Genomic DNA, 23,127 nt, shown 5'->3' with positions numbered 1-23,127 from the left:
AAATTTTGGTCGACTAAGAAATGTTAGAAATTTTTAATTTTAGACTATAACTCTAACTTAAAAGTCATACCAGTCCAACAAACTCGCCACGCCCATATTCATTTACTATTTCTTTTTGCCCATTACTATGAGTACGAACAGCACGAAGACGACCATTGAGCACAATGTAAAGAGAGTCTGGCTCATCATTTTGTCTAAACAACCAGCATTGATGCTTGATCAATTAAATTTTACTTTTACTTACATTTATCAAAAAAAGATTAAAACTTTTAGACACCTAAACAGTGGTTTTCCTGACTCTTGTAAAATCCAATCTAATGCAAAGTCTATATTTCGAATGAAGGATGACATTTTTTGAATTGTGCTATTAGCTACTGGAAGAACAACTTTTGGGTATTGTTTTATGAGCCTGAACAAAATAATAAAGTCTAAATGATATTAAATAAATAAGGATTAATTTAAAAAAATAATGATGGATAATGATGACAACAATAGTATAAAAAAAATATAGTAAAACTATAAATAACAACAGAATTAAACCAACAATGACCTTACAATCTTATAAAGGTTCAAATAAACAAAGCAGAAACTTTTTTTATAGTTTGAAACTCAAAATGGTTTAAAATGTTAAAAAATATATAAAAATACCAATCACATTATTTTGTCAACAAAATTAATTTGGAAAGCATAACAAAATTTTAACTACTTGTAAAAGTTCACTTTGCTGATGATGACAACATATGATATTTCTTTGGTGTAGATTGTAAAAAATGACGGGTCTCCAGTCAGCAATGAAAGAGATCCCATAAACTCACCAGGAACACATGTAAACAAAACTTCCTAATGTAAATGTAGAAGTATTTGTTAATACCCGACTATTTTATAACATTATAATCATAATAAAAAAGTAATAATTATAATTTGTAAAAAAATATTTTAAATATCTTATATTTGCAAGTTAATACAAACAAAACTAATAAAAACATGAACTTGCCTTTTTATCCAATAGTGTTTGTGACACTTCTAATGAACCTTGCACCAAAAAAAACAGACCGGAATCCTAGGGAGATAAAAACATATTATAAAACTAGCAACAGGCATGTAATTTAAACTGTTCACAATTGTATATTGAGTTTGGTCTGCATAAACTTAAATGACTTTCAACAAAACAGAAGCATTTAGATTATAGGAAAGCTCTGAACCTTTTCACCCTCTTTTACCAAATAAGAGCCACATGGGACAACATCAATTGTCAGTAGACCATCCAATAATTTTGGAGTCTAAAGTTTTTGAAAAAAAAAAGCAATTAAGCAGTCACAAAAATCTATTCTTTTTCATCACAATATCAACCATAAAAAGTTTAATTTTCTTACATAGACATGAAAAAGAAAAAACAACACTTTAGAAATGCAATCTAAGATACATATATTATTAAACCAATATTATTAAAGAAAAAATAATTTAATCATTTATACTATTTATAGAATATTTACAACTTTAATATTATATAACTAATGGGATTTATGTAAAAACTACATATAGATATAAAAAGATTTATAAGCTAATACCGGTAACTGCAACAGTTTCACTAGATCTGATCTTGCAGCAGCCATCATTTTTTCTTCTTTCTCAGTTGGAATGCCATAGCTAACATCAGCTTCTGTAGCTAGTTCTGTCATTTCATTAAAACTTGGAGCAAAGTCATCTGTTACCTGACTCTGAAAAACCTCATCTGAACCTCCTTCAAGTCCAACACGGTCAAGAACAGCATCAAAATCAGACTGAGTTGCTGATAATGAGCTGCTATGCAGTTCATGTACTGAAAAAAGGATTGTATGGGTCATAGTTGTTGCTTTAATGATCAACAACAGTTAGCACTTCAACTAAAAACTTCAAATGTTAATTAACATAGACATTTTGCAAAATTACAAACATCTATATCATTTCATTTTTAACAAATCATTTAAAACTTTGGATCAATTCCCAACCATATTGAATAAACTATAAATTGTGGTTTAACTTTGATTGCAATTAGGCATAAATAAACCAATAATTCTAATTTTTCTATTCTAGAATTTTTCCAAGAAAATATTGCACAGTGAAACTTTGACAAATTCTCTAAATTTGAAATTCCTAAACATACAATACAGTAACATATTTATAAAAGTAATTCCAGCCATTCATATACTTACACTTTCCATATAACTCAACTGAATTTATTCGACGAAATGGAGTTTTTTCTCTCCTAGGAAAAGTCTTATGTTGTCCTAACATTCCAATAGAATCATCTTCTGTTAATACACTGTCTTCTGTATCCTCTTGTATAGAATAAATAAGGCTCTTTGCAGAATCCATTACAGCTGCACTTGTCTCTTGAGGTAAACAAGCAGCTTTTCTTTCATCTTTTTCAAGTGAATACACTGATAAAGACTTTAAACTTTCATTCACTCGTTGTGACTTAAAGAAAAATTCAATATTCAATAGAAGTTTGATAGTTAATGTTAATTAAATAGTTATCACAAATTTCATACTTAATAAGACATTTTTCACTTGTATTTTCTGATATTGAAGATGGCTTTAGAGAAAAAATAATTCAAACCCTGGACTGCTTAGAGCATGAGTGCCCATAAACTTGTATTTTATTTCCTACAGTTAAACCATTTTTGATCAATTTAGAAAATTGATGAAAAGTCACAGCAGATCATCAATTGTAAAATAGGTTCTTCAGGTAATTGAGATGCACTCAATAAGAAAATCCCTGGTAGTGTCAAGATTTATAATGTTGAGTAGCATTAAAAAAAAAAAAAATCGGATATTTTTGATGTCATCAAACTTTTGAATGTTGCACATAAACCTTATTGTTTGTAATAACACAACTCAGCATTGAACTTTTTTTTTTTTTACCTGAATTTCATGGATTCTAATTTGTAAAGCAGCTTAAAATTAGACATTTTATAATTATTTCATGTTTCCTCGCATGAATCTTACTTGATTAAAAATAATGCAAACTTGTCTTTCAAAAAATTTAACAGTCAAATGAATATTGATTATTGAAAATACTTCTATTGAAATAATCAGAATATCAGAAAAAAAAAATTTTATTAAAAAAACTAGTAAATGAAACCATAATTTTAGATATCATAAACTTAAGAAAATTAGTTTCAATAAGGTTAACTTAAAATAAATTTCTATTATATAAATGCTGGAGGCCTTGAGGCCTTAGCTTCTTGGAAACCAAATAGCTAAAAAATGGAGGTCTAAAATTTCTTAAGACCTTGCAAACCTTGAACAAGATAAAAAATACTTAAAAAAAAAAAAACTTAGTCAAAAAACTTTATAGTATACAGAATGGCTGCTGACAATCTCTGCTGATACTCCCAAGAACTTATGAAATGCTTGGAAAATCATTTGTTGCAGGCGAAGCATGATCATCTAAACATCATCACAACAAATGTTAAAACTTTTTTTAACTTTTTTATCTTTAAACTTTTTAAAACAGCATAAAACACAATAGGAGAGTAAAAATTGAAAATCAAAAATGCTAAAAGATAAATTAGCTTAACAAAACAAATTTTTAGACACTATTCCTTTTAAAGTTAAACACAATAACAGCTGGCAAGAAATTGTTATCTAAGAAGTGTAATCACAACCAAGTAAAAATAAAATTTCTTAGTTCACCTGTACAACTCTCACAAGGGATTCTGGATTGTCTTCGAATACTTCTTTAAAAGCACGAGATGGAAACCTTAAACATTAAAAACATTCAAAAATTTTGTTCTACTGATGAGAAAGCAGAAACTAAAACTAAAACTAAATTGGACATTCGTTTTTGGTGCTACTGCAGTAATAGATTTTATCTTATTGATAGAGCAGTAATGGAAACAAAACTTTTCAAAATTCATTCTTCTTACCTTTAAAAAGAATGGAGGGAAAAAAAATTAGTGTCACATCTCCTAAAATTTAGCTAGGAATATCATTTTTTTTCTTAATTTGTTTTTTTCAGAACTTTCCGTTTCAGGCACACATAGCCAGATGGTTTAAAATGGATTTTTAGAACTTTGTGAATTAAAGCATTACATGAGAACCTACTATGCAATATGATCATTGGGAAGGCTGCTTATATCAAAAATCTATGATAACTAAGATATTAAACTAAGAAATGAAACTCTAAAGGCACAACTAGTAAAATAAATAGCAAACATGAAAAGCAAACAGTGCTGAAATTGACTGAAGAAACATCTGTAAAACAATCCTAGAGTTGTTCTAAACAACTTATTTATAAGGACTTTATAACTAAAAATATCCTTTCTTCAGATATCTTGAAAGTTTAAACTCTTTTCTATCACCCATTTTTACAAATGTTTTACTGATTTTATCAATTAAAGTAAAATAATTTTTTATAACTCACATTAAAATTTCAGAATCAACTTCTGCTCTAATGACAATCGAGTATTTAAAATTTGAGCCCTGAAAAATAATTATCACTTTGTTGTTTAAATATCTAAAAACACATCCATACTTTTTTCAATTAATATATGTTGTTAATTACAAATAAAGAATAAGGGATATAATAAAGAGAATCAATTTTTTTATTATTGTCTTTTACTCAAGCAACTTAAAAGGTATAAACACTAAGATTGAGATTAAATAATTATGGAAAATTAGTTACACAAAACACAAAAAGACAAAATATTGTTTTTCAGGGATTATTTTTTTTAATTATGAGAATTTTTTTAACTATATGATAAATTTTATTTAATGAGTGAAGTGTTTACTAAAGCACAGTGTTTTATTTAAAATCAATTTAACTTAGTAGGTTAAAACCCTTATAACAAACCCACTTTTACTATATGTTTCTGGGAACAAAAGATCAATCATATGCATAATTAAATTATAAAAAACTGAATACACTTCTTCTGATTATAATAAAAAAAGTATAAGTTTTATTGTTTATTATGTGAGGGGGGAAAATGAGAAAAATTATAAACAACATCTTTAAGTTTTACCCATCTCAAACATATAACATTTGATTGAAGAAAAGAGCGAGACAGCCAAAACACCAGGTACAATTACATGAAAAACAAATCTGCAAAAAAAAAATCTGCGAAAAACAAACAAAAAAAAAAAAGAATTTCAGTAGATTTATGAGAAGATTTTAAGAGAGGATTTTATGAGAAGATTTTATGAGAAGAGTTTAAGAGAAGATTTTATGAGAAAATAAAAAAGAGAAGTTTTATGAGTAAGATTTTAAAAAGAGGTTTTGGAAAAAGAGAAAGAGAAGATTTCAAAGTGAGAAAAGTTCTAATGTAAAAAGAAATTATGTTATTAATTATGTTATAAATTATCATTTATTTATCATATTAATTATGTTATAAATTATGTTATGTTATAAATTATTGTAAATGGTTCTAATGTAAAATGAGAAATTTTATGAGTAAGATTTTAAAACGAGGTTTTGGAAAAAGAGAAAGAGAAGATTTCAAAGCGAGAATAGTTCTAATGTAAAGAGAAATTTCAGCCATGAGTCCAAAGGTGGTAAGATGGTAAGAGAAAATATTTGAGTGACTTTAAATACATATTTTAATCGGTATTAATACACTATTATTTGTATATGTTAATGCTAAAAGAATATATATATTGATGAGATAAGTAACTGAGAATATTTATTAAGTAATATAAGTAAGAAAAGAGAAACCAGTGGTAAGAAATATCATTTTGTATATATTTCTACTTAGGCATTATTACTATTGTTATTACATGATTTAATATTTTTATTGAAAAGTATCACACTACCCTTACACTTCCACCTACCACTCATAGAAAACACAGCCTTTACATTATTGACACCATCACACTCACAGTTTTATCACACACTATCTGTACTACTCACGTTTCAACTCACTGCCACACAAACAAAACCCTGCCCTCATTATTCTCTTCTCTGCACCACACAATTAAGACCATACATACAAGTAACCACACCCAAAACCTATTCCTTTTTATATATATCAGCAGATGTTTCTTGAATTCTAGTATAGACAATGTATTTCATCTTCAAGTTTCTTTAGTATTATTGTTTCAATCTTTGAGTCATAGTTCTCAGGTTTTGAGTCATAGGTCTCACAGGTTTTACCAGTTATCATTTAATTAGTTTTAGCCTCAGAATGGCTACAGGATTTTCATGAATTTTATTTATTAAACTATGGTCATTTTATCAGTGTCGGTTAAAATTGAATTTCTGGTCGTTTTTGAAAAAAAACAGTTTTAAACTTTTAATGGTGTGACTGATTTATTTTTCATGTAATTGAACATGTGTCCACCTGGTGTTTTGGCTGCCTCGCTCCTTTCTTTGATCAAATGTTATATGTTTGAGTTAAAGATATTTATTTTTCTCATTTTCCTTCTTCACAATAACTACTATGTGTCATTTGTATTTAATATTTTTTATACATGCAAAAAGTCACTTCTGCACATTATTTTTGAATAAAATCAGAGATGCTCAAATAGAACAAATTAAAACCTCAAATTAAAGTATTTACCCTTAGGGCATCTAAGATGTTCATTACACTGTGAATATTTTCCCCAGCTTGCACCTTTTTCAGCAACATTTCTGTACCTTTCTAAATATACATTTGTTATATAATTAAGATGACAAATAAATTTCAGTAAATAATTGTCTAACATATCTTGATCTAAAACCAGAAATATTGAGGAAGACCAAGAATTAGCACAAAAGGAGATGATAGATCACAGGTTAAATTATCTTGGCTAATTAAAAAAAAAAAAAAGTAACCTTTTGAGATTTGAAACATGTTCGTATTGTAGAGCAAAATACAGACACAACAAAACATTAGCTACAATGTGCTACATTAGAGGATGAGATCTTTTAGTAAGATTAAAAACATACAGGTAAAAGAACTTTCATTTGATTTATAGTTTACAGATAAATAAATGCAAACCTTGTAAACCAGACTTAAATTGAGTCTCCCTGTTTTAACAATGTATATGCACTCATCCATCTAAAAAGCAAACAAATAAAAGTGCTCATTTTAACACATCTTTTGCAAAGCGTAATATCACATGTTCTCATAATGCAGTTAAAAATTAAGTACTTAAAAAAAAAATTACCTGCCCAGGTTTCAAGATAATTTTTCCTGCAGGTACTGTTAAAGACACGACTTGTTTGCACAAGGCAAAAAACAGAGGCTTTTCAAAGTTGCCAAATATGCTAGTAAATTTCAGACAACTTGATTTAAAATTGGCATGTGATCCTTTAAATGATTTGAGATAAATGAATGTTATTTACCGTACACTTTTTAACATGTACATAACTTCCGCTGGTAAATGAGTTTCATTTCCTGTTGACTAATTTAAACATAAAAAATGCAATCATTAAATTTCTCTGAAAAACAAGTTTTCATAGAAACTTAAGTAAAGACCCTTAAAACTTTATTGAAACTTTTTGAAATCAATGCAAATTTTCACATAAACAAATAATATTTTAAAAAATACTTCTGAAAAATCTGCCTCCAAAAGTGCAGCTGGTGGTTCTTTTATTTTTCTACCATTATCATCTACCATTGAATTGGAACGCAGAAAATTACTAAAAATGGTTGCATAGACAACATTAAAAAATAAAATACTTTTATCAATGAACTTCTTTTCCACATATATTCCAGATACCTATCTTTACATTAATTGATTATAAACTGCATTTAAGTCACTCTAAGATATTCTACCAAGACTGATATCATAAGATTGATCTAAACTGAATTTTTTAATAGCTTTGCAAATGTTAGACCATTAGTTAAATTTTGATTATTATTTGAAATTGAAATAATAACTGCATTTAAAAAGAAAAATTTTACAATTACCTGGCTAGCATTCTTAAATTTGAATTAGACCTTCGTTTAAATCTTCTTTTGCCAATAGACTTTCCTTCTTCTTCTGCACCAGGAAGAACATCCTCTTTAAACTGTTTAACCTGAGTAAAAGGAACAGTGATTAAAAACCAATTTCTTTCAAATATAACATGATCTTAAAACAATTCAAAAGAAATTCAATTTAAAAAGAAAAATTTTTTTTTTTAACTAGAAAAAAAAAACAAAAAAAAAAAAACAACTTAATATAGGATTGGAAAATAGTGATTGGAAAAACATTAAAAAAAAAGCTTTTTTTATTTAATAGCACCCTTCCCTTAACTGCTAAACTATTTTAAGCCAAAAATATAACTGGATAATACAATGTCTTTTCACCTTATATCATGCAATGGCTTAAGTCTTAAACAAAAAAAAATATTTATGTCAACTATTTAATGAAAACTATTTTAGGAGTTTTTGTAACTTTCTAAATTTAAAGTTATCATTTTTTTATAATATTTTGATACCTTCCTGAGCATTTTTGTAGTATAGAATCTTATACGATCTCTCTTACGAAAACGTGGTTTGACTTCCTTGCTGTTGCTTTCTGAAGCTCCATTCTGACTGGCTGCAAATTACAAACAAGATAGACATAAATACATCTAACATAATATCATAGTAATATACAACTTTATTATTATATTATATTGGAGCATTAACATTTATAGGACAAAAAATTTGCAGCAAATTAGGATAAGTTGGGCAATTACATTATTTGATATTTCACTGCAGGTCCTATATTTATTAAAAAAAAAAAATCACTAACTTTATAAGAACTAATGGTATCATAAGTGTATATTTTACAATGTTTATTATGGTTGCGATGATTGGAATAAAAATTTTTGATTTAAGATACTTTTAAACTTAAGAAAATCTATAAAAATGTAAAAAAAACAAAACAAACTATTTCTTTTTTAAAATTGTAAAATGATGGTGACAACAGAGAGTATTCCTATATTCACTACAGATTGCTTTGATAATTTTGCTTTTTATACTTGTATTTTCAATATGCTATTTCATTAATATTCCCTTTGTAAAAAGAAATAAACAGGCATAACTATCTTTAAAAGATAGAACGATCAAATCATTTACTTTATTAGTGGGTGCTAAAATAATTGATTTGATATGCAAGTAACTACTTAAGGGCTTTATGGCGATATGCACTTCATGCCTGTGTAAAGTATTGATTTCTTGCTGTACTTCAGATTATTTTAATACAACAATTATACTGAAGTAAAAATATCTGTTTCAACTATGAAAAAGATTTTTAGAAGACAGCGGGTTATTTGGCAGACAGTTTAATTAAAACTCAAGCTATATGGACTTTTTAAAAATCTAAAACAATTGATTTAAAAAAAAAATCCAGAATTTTTGAGTAAGAATTGCCTAAATTACTAGTCACCTTATTCACTTAAGAACTAATTTATAAAGTTATCTAAAAATTAACATGCATCAAAACAAAAACTTTTTTGCAAAGGTAACGAACTATTTGCTGAATTCTAATATGAACAACCTCAACCCAAAATAGGATATCCAAATTTGCTCAGTTGAAGCCAAAACAGTGTCTGTACTGGCCAAAAAGGAACCCATGTTGTATGTCTGTGCAATTCATCAAAACCTAAAGCTTATGCTTAGTGCAGTTAAATTGGAGAAAAATTACAATGAGCTTACTTATTAAAAATTACCATCAGTTTAATTACTATTTGAGAGGATTAATTTTAATACATATTAGTGTAATCATTGGTCTATTGATCAAATAATTGCCTTAGAATTCAAAATTTTATCAATAGTGCAACTGCAAAGTTACTGTGAAATAAAGGACAACTTGAAGATATTGATAAAGTTGATAAAGATGAAACAGTGAAGTACAAACAGTGGAGTACAACAGATAGAGCAGTGCTTTTAAGTTACACATCTACAGTAGGTGAATTCATAAGAAGCCTTTGTAAAAAGCCATAAGATCCACTCTTTTATTGCTAAAGCACATGGCAAATTCTTGAAAAATCTTGAAAAAACTATACCCCAAACAAAATTATTGCTTTGGGTAATTTTATAGAAAACTCAAAATTTGTCATGCATAACAAAATCCAGAGTTACCAATGGAACCAACAACAGAGTTACCAATGGAAGCAACAACGAACATCTTGTAGTTACTTATACAAAACATGATTTGGGTGCTACTGAAAGTTAGCCAATATCTTTATGGCTTAGCACATAATGTTAGATTTGTTTATCGTGTTACAAAAAGAAATTTTATGCTTGTTCAAGAAATATTCCCCGACACAAACACACAAAAAACAATATTTTTTTCATGATTGTGCTAGCCAATACAAAAATTACAAGAATTTTTAAAACTTATGTCAACATGCTCACTGAAGAATTTGGGATGCAATCTTAATTTCTTTGCAATATCATATAGAAATTTATCTTGCAATGACATTGATGGGAAAATTAAGAAGACTTTTTCCTATACAAGTTTTCAAAATCCTACTGACAAATGTTTATTGCTGATGAAATATTAAATTTTAAAAAAAATACTATACCTGGCATCCACTTCATGTTTTTAAAGACTGAAAACATTTTTCAGTCCATAAATCTTTGACTCCCTGATTTAATAATCCAAAGAACTTACCTGATACAAGAAGTAATTTACTCCATAGGAAAACATAAATGTCTAAAGAGTCTCTGAGCAAGAGGAAACTAAATTAACATTCAACCTTGTTAATTTCATACAATGCCTGCAAATATGAAATGCTTAAGGAGGTTGAGTTGGTATTAGAAGTTGGCAAAAAACAATAAAAAGGCGCCTTTGTAAAAGTCATGCATCTTCATTGATTCAACACTTTTTTCCACTGGCCAAGCAGAGATGGTCTTTAATTCATATCTTTTATCTGATCTTCTAAATCAGATTGAATTATTTAGAAAAGCTTACCTGGACTTAGAAACAATTGTGAACTAAAGAATTTACAGTTGTTTTCAGATTTAGGCAAGTGTAATCATTTGATTCAATTCTGCTCTGTCAATATTTCATGTCTCTACAAGTTCAGCAAGCTGCCCTCAGGATCTGTCCTTACAGATATTATTCTGTTTGGGAAGTGAGTGGACTTATTTAATATATACTTATTTATTATCTTCATTTCATAACAATTTATTTGTAAAAATAAGCAAACAATTAGTTTATCTCCACATATCAAAAAGACTTATATAAAAAATATTATAAACAACTGATATCAGCTTTCTAAATATGTATGATTTGACGGAGTCCAAAAATTACCAGAATTAATTTTTAAAAATCAATTTTAAAAAGTTCCACCATTTAAAACTTTTGGGAAAAACACTGAGCCATCTGCAACACATAACCTCTCTTTTTGAAAACTGAATTGCCTTTCCTAATGTTTTGTGTAATAAATACTACAATTTAAATAAACAAATTTACACTACTACAGCCAAAAAAAATGACGGTTCATCTCAAGTATACTGCAACCCTATAGATCACACATAACTTTAAAATAAATTTAATTTCGAATGTGCATTAAGTATTGATGTCATACCACACTGAGGTTTTGTGATCACAGCATGGGGATACTTGGGAAAAACTATAGGTTTTTGTTAATTCTAGATTATACTCTATAATTCTATTTAGTTTTTTGTACATGGTATTATGTTCTATGTTACTATTTTAGTTATCATAATATAAAAAGATTAATATGGGTAATTCCACAGCAGAAAATGAAAAAGTAGTCAAATTTTATTCTCTTTTAAGTCAACTTTTAACAAATTAGTATTGATGTAGACACATGAAAAATTATTAAAAATATACCTCCAATACTAAAATTAATTAATTTAAGTCATTTTAATGGTTCCAAAAGTTAAGGCTTTTAACATCATTGTAAAATGTTATACTAACCATAAATTTATTTGCATAATTTGAATTATTTTGCTGTGAGAATGGAGCTAACATGTGCAATTTATTGTTGGTCGAATATTTTATTTTTTTATACAAAATTAAAAAAAAATTCAAGAAAATAGCAATAATATTTTTGCAATTTTCATGTAAAGTAAGTTAAACTAAACATTGAAAAATTATGTTATTTCAAAGTTTCATTAAAAAAATTTTTTTTAAAAATCATGTGCGAATATATTAAATCTTATGTTTTTACATTTAATTTTTTGAAAAAAGATTCTCAGTTGGAGCACTTTTTCACTTTGAATTTGTGTAACGTAAGTTTAGACTACATGAATTTACCATAGTTCTTGCGCTTTTTCTTAAAGTTTTTGTTGTCCAAATCTATTTTTATTAATCTATCTTACTTGAATTCCAGAATATATTCTAAATTACACAAAAGGAAATACATGAATAATGTTTTCTGGAAAAGCGAATGGAAAACCTCTTTCCTCCTTTGTTGTTTACAAGACACAACATATATGGTCAAATTGGTGTCACTGTGGGCAAAGAATATATTGGTTTAAACACAATCAAAGTAGATGGCTTGATGAAGTATGCTTTCATGATTACTTCATTTCCATAATTATTCTATGGGCAATGAAACATGAAGAGACAAAGTTACTATTATGATGACAATGTAAAGGTTATACAATGATGTAGAAGTATGATTGGAAGTGGCCACAAAAATCTGGTAAAAAGAAGTAGATATCATAAGTCATGTTCAGCACCAAAACCATATGTAACAACTCACAGGGGTGAACTCAGTTTCAAAAATAAAATACAAACTTGGCTTCTTTAAACTATTTGTATCAAAAAGCAATTTTTGTTCAAAGATAATATACAAAACATCTCATAAGAGTATCAAAGACAATTAATGTTTGTAGACAAAATATGATGGTGGTTTTCCATTTGTTAATCATATTCTGTTGGTTTTTTATAATATATGTATATATTATAAAGGTGACTGCCTATTTGTTAGCTAGTGTCTATTAAATTATTAAGTTATATGTTAGATATATTATGATTTTTTTCAAAAACATAAATTTTCCCCAAATTACTCCACCACAGGGTGACTTGGGACAAGTCTTTTTGTTTAAATACATGAGATATTGAGACCTGAAAAATTTAAATTTATAATTAATCACCTTACTTATTGCTGGTATGTAAAACACTAATTAACAAAAAACTCTAGCAAAAATAAAAGAATTGTTGTGAAAAGATAAAAAATGCTCTAAAATAGAGATATTTGTCCAAAATTACCCTATTTGATAGCATTGCAACTCTAGGTTTTTTTATGAAAGATTATTTGAAAATAACATTATGAAATTATCTTTCATAAAAAAAATATACATTTTCAAAATATATATGGGTGATTCTCCAGAAAGGTAGCCATATACTGTCACCACTAATTTTTTCTTTCAAGTTAATACTATTTTTATTTTTAACGGGTACAAATAATAAATTTACAGCTCATACCATGTTAAACTAATCTAATCCAATCCAAAATAGTATTTTCAGTGAATAAATTATGTTCCACAGACTGTGACAAGTCACATTTGTGGAATGTCACCACCCAGACCTTTTGCTAATCCCAAGTAGTTTAATCCTTGATAGAAGTACTTTACTTTTTTTTAATGCATAATAAATAATTAAAAATACATTAAAAATAGAGTTTTTATTGTATAAAAAAATAGACATATTATTTTTATTGTATAGAAAAATAGACATATTATTTTCCTCCAAACATATTTTCAAAGTAACTTTTATGTGATTGAAGCTCGTGTCACCAGCTCAAGTGTCACGTCTGTAGATAGAGTTGTTAACATCAAAAAAATACTGTAGGATGAAGCAGTAGTGCTCTCTGTTGCTGTCCTAGCTGAAATACCAGACATTTTTATTAATGAGTAAAGTTGAAGGAAGGTTTGGTGGAATTGTTTTGTGTTAATAAGCATTGAAGCTTTAAAAGTTGAATTCGTTAGTGTGAGTGTGTCACATCAGTGGTAAACATCTATAGAGTATATAAATTTATGTTTTTATAAGCAATAATTTTAATTACTAGCTATTACCTGGACATGTTTACTCCAATGGGAACAGAGTCCTAACCTCAAAACATAGCACCCCTTTTAGGCTTTTTCCTTTAATCTATCACGCCTGTGGATGTCACATCTGTGGAATACAGGAAGCAACAGACATGACACCAGTGGAATGGATGTGACAACAAGTGACAAATTTACTTGTATATGGATTTTTTAATGTCTATTTATACTATTTTTAATATTTTAAAACCTTGCTCATTTAGCCAATTAATTATTAGAGAAAAGATAAATGTTTCTAGCCTGATAGATTACAAAGATGGGAAAGATAGAAAAAACTAGAGAATTGAAAAAACTAAGTATGAGAAAGGCGAGGGAGAAGATGAAAGCTGAAAACCCAGAAAAGTATGAAGAACAAAAACAAAAAGACAGAGAAAGAAAAAAAGCAACACGGAAGAAAATTCATGAACTTTCAGAAAGGGAAAAAAGATCAGTAAAAAAAGGTTGGAAGGAAAGGACCAAAAGAAGTCGAGAAATGAAAAAGAAAAAACAACAACTAATTGAATATTTGTCAACACCACCTGAAAGTCCAATTGTAAATATTCCTATCAACAATGAACTAGACTTCAATGTACTTCCTGGTCCCATTCAAGAATCTAGTTCCAGAAATAGCAGCGGGCTAAAAATTCTTAGAAAGTATAGAGATGGGTTAAAGAAAAAAATCCAAAAAATAGAAGAAAAAAAAAAATTGTTAAAGCAAAGAGGTGATAAATACAAACAAAAATTCTACAGACTGCAGTCTGCAAAAGATAATACTCCTCGAAAGGTGGTTAAAATAATGACTAGTGGTACAAAATGCTCAAAGGAAGAAAAGAAAAGCTTGCTTTTTAGCGAAGTGTTAAAGACACAAATACAATCAAATTTTTCTACTGAGAGATGTATTAACAAAAAAAAGGCTTTTGCCAGGGTATTAAGCGGAAAGATAATAAAGACGTACAGACTTCAAAGAAGCCTTAGAAATCTTAGAAATTTATATAAAAAACCTTAGAAATCTTACTTCTAGATATATCTTACCACGCAATCCATACCATACACATCAACTCTCAAATATACTGAAACAACGAAAACTTAAGATGGAAGTACAAAACTTTTTAGAGAAAGATAGTTCTAGTAGGCTTACTGCTGGGAAAAAAGAAACAATAACAAGAAACAAACTGAAAAAAAAGAAAAGACTAATGAATGATACAATGTTAAATTTGTATAATGACTTTAAACAAACAAAAGAGTTCAATTCAACATCTTATAGCACATTTTGTAAATTGAGACCCTTTTGGCTAGTTCAACTAGACTTCCGTAAGCGAGATACTTGTCTTTGTATCGACCATGAGAATTTTGCTTTGGTTCTTGAAAAGTTGTATACTTTAAAGATGTTGGCATATAAATATCCCACTGACTTGTTAAAAATTTTAACATGTGATGGCAAGCTGAGAGAATTGTGCCTAGAAAGAAAATGTGGAGTATGTTGTTTAAACAAAAAAATAGTTTGTAAAGAATTTGAGAATGAACAAGCAACTTTTCCCCAAAGGTCTAAAAAAAGAGTTGAAGTTTTGGTAAAAGGTAAAATGAAGACATGTTTCAAAACTGTAAAAGAAGAGTTAACATTAACTAAAAACCAGCTGTTTTAACATTTTATTAATAACATGTTGGAAAAGTTTATGAGGCATGTATGCAATATAAAACACCAGTACAAAGCTACATCAGAAATAAAAAATAACTTGGAGCCTAGGGATATTTTCATTCATTGTGATTTTTCAGAAAATTACAATTGCAAATACTCAAAAGAAATTCAATCGCTCCATTTTGGTGGAGCAAGAAACCAAGTGTCAATCCATACAGTTGTGGTGTACTATTACAGTATTTCTGAAAACAAAATAAAGGCCAAATCTTACTGTACATTTTCAGATAACAGGCAACACGACTTTGTTGGGATCTGTGCACATTTAAAGCCTGTTATTAATGACTTGAAAGAAAAGCCGCCTATCATTAAAACAGTTCATTTTCTTAGCAATAGTACTTCTCAACAGTACCGAAACAAGTCCATGTTCTATTTGCTAGGTACTTTTTTTCAAAAAGAGTTTGGAGCTGAAACAATGAGATGGGATTTCACAGAAAAGGGGCACGGAAAAGGTGCCCCTGATGGAATAGGGGGACGAATTAAAAGAATGGCAGACAGAATAATAGGAGAAGGGAAAGATATTCCTGATATTAATTGTTTGGTTGAAGAAATAAAAAGTGTCCAAGTATAACCATCTATACTATTAAAAAAAAAGATTTCAATCTCTATGAGAAATGTGTACCCAAAAACCTAACAACTTTCAAGGGGACTTTACAAGTTCATGAGGTGTTTTGGAGTTCCACTAAAAAAGAAACGTTGTATATAAGAAGGCTGACATGCACTGAATGTGACAATGGTACAAAATGCAATCACTATAGTATTGGAGAAGTACTTATCCCTACTGAATCTTTGACAGATCTTCATCCTCGTATCCTTTTAATGTATAAATTTAAATTGGCTCATATTGAATATTGCAGACTTTTGCATTGCTTAAATGTTCTAGGTAATTAGCCATCATGAATGTTTGAACATCAATATTTAGTTTTTCAGCGAGCCTTGTATTTTCATAAAATATTGACATAAGTTGTGCATCAAAAACCTTATTTAACTGTTATTTAATTTTGTAATTTTTTTTTATAAAGAATTTTATTTGCTTCTGTTTTAAGAAATTCCTTAACATACCAGGTCATAACATACCATTTACCAGGTCAACGATCCTTGAAAAGGAAGAAAGCACTTGCTGAAGGAACAATATCCAAAGGTTTGGCACAAGAAAACCAAGGCCCAAGTTAATGTAAAAAGAAAAAGACAAGACTAAGTTATCACAGTGTTTACGGCGATAGTGAGGAGGACAGCTTGTCTATTAAAATGAATGACTTTGTGATTATGAAGTTTCAAACTTCCAAAAAAACTGTCAAATACTATGTTGGGTTAATTCAAGCCTTAGTTGCAGATGGAAATGAGTTTGTCATAAATTTTTTGAGAAGATCTGGCCAGGAATTTTTCACGTTTCCGGAGAAAGGTGACATCTCTGTCATCGATGAAGGCAATGTAGTGTTTATATTGTGCCAGCCAAACCTCAACAACAGGGGGCAATACAGTTTTCCACAAGATTTACCATTCAAAAACATTTGCTAATTTATGTACAAATAACACTTAAAAAATTTTAAAAACTTGTACCATATACTATTTTATGTTAGCTAATAAAAACTATTGATTACAGATGATTATTATTTTTGAAAATTGCTTGAACAACACTAATAGCTGTTACAGCATAAGTGATATTACTCTTAACATCACGTCTGTGGTAAAGTTGTCACATCTGTGGATTATGCTATAAGTTTTTAATTTTTTTTTAGTAAACTGACATTTAACGAGTTGTGTGGATACTTTCAAATGATTACATATACTCAAAGCTATAACCACAAAAAATTTGGTTTAAAAAATTCAATATTTAATTTTTATAAAATTAACTATTGAAAATGTTACTTTTCAGGAGAATGACCGATATTTGATAATTATCTTCCAATAGAAAATTTTCTGTTTACACATGTGTTATTTAATAACTTAAAAAACCTTTTTTCCTCTTTAAGACCATCAGCAGTAACAAAATAACCAATACCAAAACCAACACACCAAAACAACTGAGAGCCTAAAAAAACATAGTACATGTATGTATGTGTGTATTTCTGTGTATGTATGTGTGGTTTATGTGTGGTTTATGTGTGTGCGTGTGTGTGTGTGTGTGTGTGTGTGTACATGTGTGATACACAATACACAAACACAAATAAGATACACAAACACAAATTTATTAAACTTACATATATATCATTTTCTTGAACAAGTGTTTTAATTTGATCTAATTTCTTTGTAAAATTATTAGAAAATTCCATAAGAGCACTGAACAAGAACCCATGAAGATTTTTGAGCTTTTCATAAATATCCATCTAATATATATATATATATATATATATATATATATATATATATATATATATATATATATATATATATATATATATATATATATATATATATATATATACCACACTGGAAAAACGATCAAGCTACATTTTTGCTTTTTTTGGGTTTTTGCCCCTGTTATATTCAGCTGCAGTTTATCTATATAATAACTGACTATATAACTAGAAAACCGATCAAATTACCCAGATATTTAGCTTAACAAATAAGTGAGCTATGGTTTTTTTAAGTTTAAAATCCAATTTACTCAAACATAGATATATATATATATATATATATATATATATATATATATATATATATATATATATATATATATACAAAACGAAGAAAATACAAATATGTATAGTAATTATAGACTTTTCCCTGGCGGCAATCAACAATCATGAAAAACAATATAAAAGTTGATTAAAACCGTTTACAAAATTACTAAACAACGGTGTTGTGTGTTCTGACGTCAAAAGACAGAAAAAAGATTTTGCCTGGTCACATGTTTCAAATTGGGAAAATATTTTTTTATATCTGCATTTGGAAACAATTTAATACTTTTTGTTCAGTAGGTTCCCATGATGATCACGTACTTTTGGTACATGCATAACATCCAGCTTTTTGCGATTGAGTTGTAAGACTTGCAGCGATTTTATATTTCTCCATTTAAAAATGGTTTAAAGTTTACCCGTTTTATTTTCCATACCTCTTGATAATTCGGTTTTTCAATATTAAAAGATTTTAATTATCTCAGTTTGAAGGATGTTTTGCTGATACTGTAATATATTCTTTATTTCTATTATTTCTGGATTGTTGGAAGTGACAATACCTTGGTGTACTATGTTTCTTGTAAGGCAATCCTGATGTAAAGGACACTTTTTATCTGAGCATTTATAATTTTTTGTAAAGTATATAAAGTTGTATAAAAATATATAAATAGGTGTTATAAATAAGCTAGTAGGTGTAAAAGGCCGGTTTAAACTCAGCAGACCTCAGCATAAAACTCCTGATCAGGCTTTTTTAGGCCATCTAAGGTAGCCCTCTAAGATAGTCCTTTGAAGTAGCCTACTGAGTTAGCCCTCTGAGGTAGCCCTCTGAGATAGCCCTCTGAGGTGGCTACCTCAGAGGTAAGTCCAACCTTATAAGGTAGCACTCTGAGGTAGGTACAACGGTTTGAGGCTGAGACCTGTGGCTTGGCGAACCTTCCGCTCTATCCTTAGGTTAACGTTCTGGGTCCTACAGCGTCTAGCGCAGCTTGCAACAAGATATATGCTGGTAGTGATGTAGCGACAGATCCAGTAGCCTCTGAGAAAGTGTCTCTTAAGAAGAGGATCCTATGAAACGACCCTCTTCAAACTTTGCAATAGCTTCAAGCACGATGAACACCTTCACTTCGACAGATGCAGCTCTAGACGAGGTACGAGTTATATATAGTTATACCATTGCATGTGTTTTCCAGTTTTAAGTTTGTGCTGCGGAAGTCGATAGCGAGGAACTGTCGGTTACCAACACACCAATCATTTAACGTAAGAGTTTGGGCCAATAACTCCTTAGAGTCCATATCTCAGGAGAAGCGACGAGATTAGTATCAGCGAAGTAGCACCATGTTTCTTCAAACATTCTGTAAGGTAATAAGCCATTCGAGTATAACAGGCTGTTTCTACCCTCTATTGCAATATCCACCCTCATAGGTTTGAGTGGAGGTAAGGTCTTTTCTAGCTGACGCCCGAAAATGGTAAAGTTGGGCGTCAGGTATTTCAGACTGTCTGTTGAGATATTGACATCAAACAACCAGCTGGTTAGTGTACCTATTTGCTGGATTCTCCTGGCATATGATCTTTTTGAAAGCCAGAGCGAAGCGTCCTTGAGTACTTAGAGCAATATCTGCCGCAAGTGAAGCAGAAGAGACAGTTTCAAACTCGAGCGCTATATTATTGAGAGAGTAGTTCACAGCTGCTCCTGTGTCAGTAAAAATAATAACTTAAGATCGATCACTGAATACAATCTCATGTTGCAGTTGATTCCCAAAGCACGAGGGGTGGAAAGGACCTCTTCTTGTAACTATTTCAAAGTCGAGGGGGTGCAGTACTTTGAAGGATTCCTACAATAAGCTGTAACACCGCCAGCATTCGGTCCAGTGAAAACAGCTAAAGAAGACCCACATCTTAATAGGGTCAGATTGTCATGATTTTCCTGACCATCACAGCCTTGTATAAGACAATCAGGAGAGGTTTGTTGGGATGGGACATAAACAAGTCTTGCATAGCCCAATAATCGCCATAGGACTAGAGACAAGCAATTTCTTTCTCACACTGTGACATACGGTGCCAGACACTACAACCATTTCTTTGCTAAGACTTGGGAACTAAATCTGCAATGTTTGACCAGAGGGAGTTGCTATTGAGCCAACGGGTAAAGTTGACATAGCTATCAACCTTTTACCAAGGATAGCATGCCGCGTCAGCACATCCTTTGTGGGGTCAGCGCATCTCTTGTCGGCTAATGCGAGACACAATATTTGAAGAAGAGCTGCCTCCCTAATAGAGGTGAAGCAAAATGGTGACAGATTGGGGTGAGGAACTTTCTCACAGATTCTGAGGGTGGTGATTGGGCGCAAGAGCAGCTTGATCATATAGCGCGTGAAAATAGCATCGATGTTTTAAACAAAAATCGATAAAGTTATACCTGTGATGGCTGAAGTTCCTTAAGACCCTCTGGCTATAGACAAGATCAGAACAGACAGTATAGATAGAAGCAAGAGGGTCATTATTGCCATGGATCATAAAGAAACATTCTATTAGCTTGTAAAAGAGGCATATGAGGAATACCTGGAGTTACTGTTAATCCAGATAAAGTGGAAGGAGAATTTAAGATAAAAGTTGGTGATAAGAAAACTGGTGAAATACTGTTTGGACTCGAATAGAGAGTATTTCGGGGATGAAGGTAAATTTTATAGCCATTGCACGTAGAAATAAATTGACTAATAATGCTTGAAAATTCTATGATTTGAAAAAATAAGAAAGCAGTCTAGGAAGAGACTAAGGATTAAAGCCATTGGAGATTTACACCCAAAAAATTTAACAACAAATATCTTAAACACCTTGGAAAAAGCAATGCACGAAATCATCCTAAACTGGAGCGCGCGGATAGTCTCGAACAGTCTCGAAAAAATTTCCGAGTCACTAAGGGAAGTGGGAATTATGAATGATCCCATAGATAAAGCCTCAAACAAGTTAAAGAGTATCAAACAGCTTACACATAATGAGAATATTAAAAATGATTAATCTGTAAAAAAAATAAAAAGAATTGAGCGAAAAATCCAGATGATCGAGGAGATGGATGTCGGAGAGAGGTTCGACAAAAGGAAGACGTTTGAAGACACCCAAAAAAGACACGTCGATGCAGAAGCTCGGATAAAGGAATTACAGGAAAGCTTGAAATGCCAGTTCGTACAGATACACAACCTCATCGAAAGGATTATTGTAAGAGAGAGGAAAACGACATTCCAGAAAAAATAAGGACAATATTCTGAGAGCAGGGGATCACGATATCCTTAATATTGACAGCTATCAGTACTTCGATAGCCGCCTTAGTCGCGTAGCTCGGCAGGGTGCCACCAGCCGCTCCTTCTGTAGCACCACCTGGGCCTGGTCCCAAGCCTCCAAGGCATGAACCGAAAGAAAAAGGAGCTATGGAATGGCTTAAAGACACTCTTTGCTGGCTTTCGAGGAAGACTGTAAACGCATTGTCCGGCACACTCGACTCTATAATTACCTGGCTCTTTCCTGTTGCAGCCAAAGTTGTAGGTTTCCTTACTGAGAATCTCTGGCTTGCTCTCGTCGCTAGTGCAGGAATCATGATTGAGGCAGTAAACAAATATAACCAAAACTACAAAAGGAGTGTTAGAGGAAAGAAAAAATGAGGTATATCCAGGAAACAGTCGTCATTGGGAAATGCTCTAATATAGACACACTGCAAAACTTCAAGATATACATAAAACACGGTACTGAGGGTATAGGTGTATTACTCCTAGTTTTAACGAACAGACCGTCAATGGTAGCGATGGTAGTTATCTTGGGGGAGGTAAATACTACTATCCTACACCCAATTTTAATGAAAAATTTCTGCATAAACCTGTTTCACTTCCAAATGTCATCTTGAGAATAACAGATGTCAAACAGACGGATGAAACACCCGTGTTCACAAACGGTATTTCACAGTGCCAAATAACAATTTCTGTTATTAAAACACCATTACTACACATTGATGCTGGTTTCTCGTTTAGGCCGGCGTATAGGAATGCCAAAATATACTATTACTTCAACATTATATTTGTGTTTTGAGATAGAACGGCATAAAAAAGCCATGGAGGCTCTCAATAAGGCGAAGTAAGATTACGCAAAGAAACGCGTCGAGAACCTGGATAAAATCAATGCTCACCTCGCAGCCGAGGGTGCTTCTAATCACATAGTTGTCTCATCACATAGTCGTCTCGTTTTGACGATTATGTGATGGCAAGCCATCTCTAACGTGAGATAATGAAAACCAAAAGTGTGTGATCCAACAAAGACATTCTCAGTCTTCCAAAAAAAATCAAAATTCTTAGATTATTATACGCTTAGCGATGATGAGAAAATACAAGACTACGGATATGTTGCCGCAGCCGCCGTCGCAAAGGGTCTTAAAGAATGGTATTACTTGTCTGGCGCGAAACTTAAAAAATAAAATACAAAACGGATCAGCCAGAGCTAGGCCAAAGACTTTCCCAACAGGCCACAGACACAATGTAATGAAATTTATATTTTGCTTATAAAAATGGGTGCCAAGAACTGTCTGAATTTTTTGTAAAAAAGAGAAAAGAAACAAAATGCTCGTTTTTATAAAACAAATAAAAGAAAGCGTGAGAGGCTTGAATGACCGGGCGATTGTGTTCAACATTCCCCGCCCAACATTAATTTTTAACTAAATGTTCAATGCCATCTTCATCGCAAAATTTCACTTTAATAACCCTTTCGTCCAGTGTTTTATATAGACTTCCAACAATTTTAGCTTGTTTATAGTTCGTTCGATAACAATTGGTTTTCCATTATAAACGCACTTAACTTCTGCTGCTCGAATTTGGTCATGAATTAATACGAAATCATT

The 23,127-nt window shown here is 30.5% G+C and overlaps 2 protein-coding genes across 2 annotated transcripts in view; one reads left to right on the top strand and one right to left on the bottom strand.

Annotated features, from left to right (window-relative positions):
* LOC145181481 (patatin-like phospholipase domain-containing protein 7) overlaps positions 1–18,655 on the bottom strand; it is a 31,194-nt gene extending 12,539 nt beyond the window's left edge. The window contains exons 1-20 of the mRNA XM_090099634.1: positions 18,541–18,655; positions 17,835–17,960; positions 17,590–17,665; positions 8,387–8,487; positions 7,875–7,984; positions 7,513–7,603; positions 7,307–7,365; positions 7,129–7,228; positions 6,960–7,019; positions 6,540–6,620; positions 4,409–4,467; positions 3,679–3,745; positions 3,346–3,432; positions 2,193–2,457; positions 1,569–1,819; positions 1,203–1,280; positions 995–1,060; positions 707–840; positions 278–409; positions 71–194 (exon numbers count right to left, since the gene is read on the bottom strand). Coding sequence (XP_089955760.1) covers positions 71–194; positions 278–409; positions 707–840; positions 995–1,060; positions 1,203–1,280; positions 1,569–1,819; positions 2,193–2,457; positions 3,346–3,432; positions 3,679–3,745; positions 4,409–4,467; positions 6,540–6,620; positions 6,960–7,019; positions 7,129–7,228; positions 7,307–7,365; positions 7,513–7,603; positions 7,875–7,984; positions 8,387–8,487; positions 17,590–17,665; positions 17,835–17,960 — 2,067 coding nt within the window. The 5' untranslated portion in view covers positions 18,541–18,655. The remainder of the gene's footprint in view (positions 1–70; positions 195–277; positions 410–706; positions 841–994; positions 1,061–1,202; positions 1,281–1,568; positions 1,820–2,192; positions 2,458–3,345; positions 3,433–3,678; positions 3,746–4,408; positions 4,468–6,539; positions 6,621–6,959; positions 7,020–7,128; positions 7,229–7,306; positions 7,366–7,512; positions 7,604–7,874; positions 7,985–8,386; positions 8,488–17,589; positions 17,666–17,834; positions 17,961–18,540) is intronic.
* Positions 11,905–15,934, top strand: LOC145187701 (uncharacterized). Its single transcript, XM_090099635.1, has 2 exons — positions 11,905–13,545; positions 13,590–15,934. The coding sequence occupies exon 2, from the start codon at positions 14,218–14,220 to the stop codon at positions 14,944–14,946; it is 729 nt and encodes a 242-aa protein (XP_089955761.1). The 5' UTR covers positions 11,905–13,545; positions 13,590–14,217; the 3' UTR covers positions 14,947–15,934.
* Positions 18,656–23,127: the final 4,472 nt, after the last annotated feature.

This window comes from Hydra viridissima, unplaced genomic scaffold (genome assembly GCF_058129835.1).
Source record: "Hydra viridissima isolate aposymbiotic clone 2 unplaced genomic scaffold, HvirCarnegie_v1 scaffold_10, whole genome shotgun sequence".
NCBI classification, from domain to species: domain Eukaryota; kingdom Metazoa; phylum Cnidaria; class Hydrozoa; order Anthoathecata; family Hydridae; genus Hydra; species Hydra viridissima.
The sequence above is the reverse complement of the archived record's forward strand: the minus strand, read 5'-3'. Positions and strand labels throughout refer to the sequence as shown.